Here is a 2,831-nt window from a genome sequence, read left to right on the forward strand (position 1 = left end):
TAAAACCAACTTTATCATTTTTTTTCAGTCATTCAATTTATTATTATGAATCAAAATTTATTTATTTTACTTTTATAAAATTAAAAATTTAAACCCGTAACTTATAAAATAACAAGAATATATATTTTAATGAAAAAAAATCACATATTCATCTTTAATAATATTTCTAGTCAACGAGTTTTGGGCTCCCCACTCAACTTAAAAAAAAAAGTGAATTTTGTTTGGTTCTCTTAGTTTTAATTTATAAAATTAATAAAAATTATTTTTTATAAGATTTAAACCCATAACTAAATAAATTTTTTATTTAATTTTTAAATGATCCCTGTAAAATATATAAATAAGAGTTGTTTAAGTATATTTTATTTTTTTTATTAAATAAATTGTATTGGGAGTGTGCTACCTTAACTCGTGAGTTTATTGGACTTACCCTAAGTACCTATGATTAACCTTAATGATGTTTCCTGATATTTATTCTGGAAAGTTGATGAAATTATTGTAAAATATAAAAATTATGGGGTTGAGATTTATTAAAAACAATAATGAGGGAAGATAATTATTCATTTACTATAAATATAATTTATGTTGACTAAAATGGTCACTAATTCAAATATCCCACTGGTATCACTAAAACAATATTCTAGCAAAAATAATTCCTCAAGTAAATGGTATTATATTCATTGTAGTGATTTTTGTTAAAATTTAAGGATTGCCCCATAAATTATAATAAACCAGCCGGCCGGTCCAGCCCTCGTTTATTGACCGAATTTTCTTGCTTTCACATTTAGCTAGGTTCTATTGATTCTAGAAAAGATATATATGTTAGTAGGTAAACCCACTAAATATCCTTTTACCGTATAGTTTACGATATTACATAATTTTGTTTTAGAAAATGAAATGAAATGAAAACGACACTCAAATTGAAATGATTTGCACTATTAAAATAAAAAGTGGTCTATCTATAATTCCGTTCTTAAAAGTGTCAAATCCAAACCGGCCCAAATTCTAATTAATTACTACTATGACAACAAATTCTTAAATGAAACACTCTATAGCTAGTTCTCCACTCATCAATCCATGATGCACAAATTGATCAATCTTTAAGGAGTGATGATACCTGCAAATTCAAAATATTTATTTAAATTAAACCGGCTAAAAATTCAAAAAAAACCATGATAAGCAGTTTTAATTTGTTTTTTTGGCATTGATATGTAACTTACTACTATATTAAATATTTTTTCTTTTTCATTTTGTTTAATCGATAGTGATGTTAGTACCATATTTATTGGTTGTAACACACTACTTCAATAAAAGTAACACTTAGCCGATGATTTGAGTTGAGTAGACACCCTGGTAGAGGCACAAGCATAAACAACTATACGGAATTGAGAACCCTATTCGGTCAATCGTTTCCTTTCCTGAGTTCGAGTGACATTTCATTCCTTAACCCAACTCATCGATCGCTAATATCTCAACATTAGTCGGTTTGGATCTCCCCTTAGTTTTTACCCAAGTTTCGTCTTAATCTTAGATAGATCACATAGTATCGAGTCCTTAAAAAGTGAAAGGTTCGAAAACAGGCTCAATCAAATTGTTTAAAACCTTTTCTTTCAGGTGAAAAATAAAACAACTTAAAGTCGAATAATTTCAACAAAATTGGAATTAACCAATCAATTTTAAAAAAAATCCCTGTATAGAGATTCTAACCCATAACCTTAAGGATATGAATTTCTGCGTTTCGCAGGCTATGAGCTCCACAAAAATTAATTTAATTATTTCTAAATGGTCCGAGTGTCAATCTCGAACTCATTAACATGTTAAGATGAGTTAATGTGCTCTACCATGTAGTTTAGATTTCGTTTGGTTAGGTTTTGTCATATCAACTTCGTTATGTTCTAAAAAATATGGATTAATTAATAAAATGGAGATAATAGTTTAAACACATACTTCCACATTTGTAGTTGTGAGGAACTCTTCGGCCACAACCTTCAATGAGCTGAACAGATCTCTCGACATCAATAAGCGCCGCCAACTTGGGCGTAATCTCGGGGCATACACAATCAACATGGGTAACTCTTACCCGGTGACAACAATAAGGAGATGGAGGCATTCCATAAACAACCGGTTTGCAGGCCATGATTGCCACCGTTCTCTCCTTTCGACAATCCGATGGGCTCGGGGAGGAGCTGGTGGCGCCGCCACTCATTTCCACCGTCACAATCACCGTTATAACTGTCACTAATGCCCTAAAGTACCTCACATTCATCTGCCCAACCATTTCTATCGATATCTCTCCGATCTTCCCCTACAAGGATAAAGGAGGCTTTATATATGCAAACACTTGTACCAATGTATATTACCAAGGATTATTTTAAAATATTATGCATTTGTGATTGGTTCCATTTTCATATTAATTTATAGATTAAATTTGAAAATTTGAAATTTTTTATTTCAAATTAAGCCATAGACCTATTTATAAATTAGAAATATTAATTTTAAGTTAACATACATTAAGATAGTTTAAGTGACAATAATTGTTTAAAAAAAAAATCAAAGTTAGATCGCCTTAAATTATAAAAGAAATTAGTTTACATTAATTAATTTTAAACGTTAAAATTATATACCTCTATTTTTTTTTCTAATTATAAAAAGATAAAAATTACAAATCCATATTTTTTTTTTGTCGGGATAGCAATTTTTTTAGGGGTAAGTCATAATTTCTAATAAACGGTAGTACTTTTTTTTTATTTTAAATGAAAAATATTTAATTATTTTTAAGTTACTTTTGTAGAGAAAACAAATTAAATATAATCTATGTTGTAATATTAATAGCC

At 28.8% G+C, this 2,831-nt stretch overlaps 1 protein-coding gene across 1 annotated transcript; it reads right to left on the bottom strand.

The window, feature by feature from the left end:
- Window positions 1-798: 798 nt before the first annotated feature.
- LOC124944127 lies at window positions 799-2,286 on the bottom strand. Its single transcript, XM_047484601.1, has 2 exons — window positions 1,945-2,286; window positions 799-1,114 (listed from the first exon to the last, which is right to left on the bottom strand). Exons 1-2 carry the CDS (start codon window positions 2,273-2,275, stop codon window positions 1,098-1,100), a joined length of 348 nt encoding a protein of 115 aa, XP_047340557.1. The 5' UTR covers window positions 2,276-2,286; the 3' UTR covers window positions 799-1,097.
- Between the last annotated feature and the right edge of the window lie 545 nt (window positions 2,287-2,831).

This window comes from Impatiens glandulifera, chromosome 6 (assembly GCF_907164915.1).
Source record: "Impatiens glandulifera chromosome 6, dImpGla2.1, whole genome shotgun sequence".
In the NCBI taxonomy this organism is placed as follows: domain Eukaryota; kingdom Viridiplantae; phylum Streptophyta; class Magnoliopsida; order Ericales; family Balsaminaceae; genus Impatiens; species Impatiens glandulifera.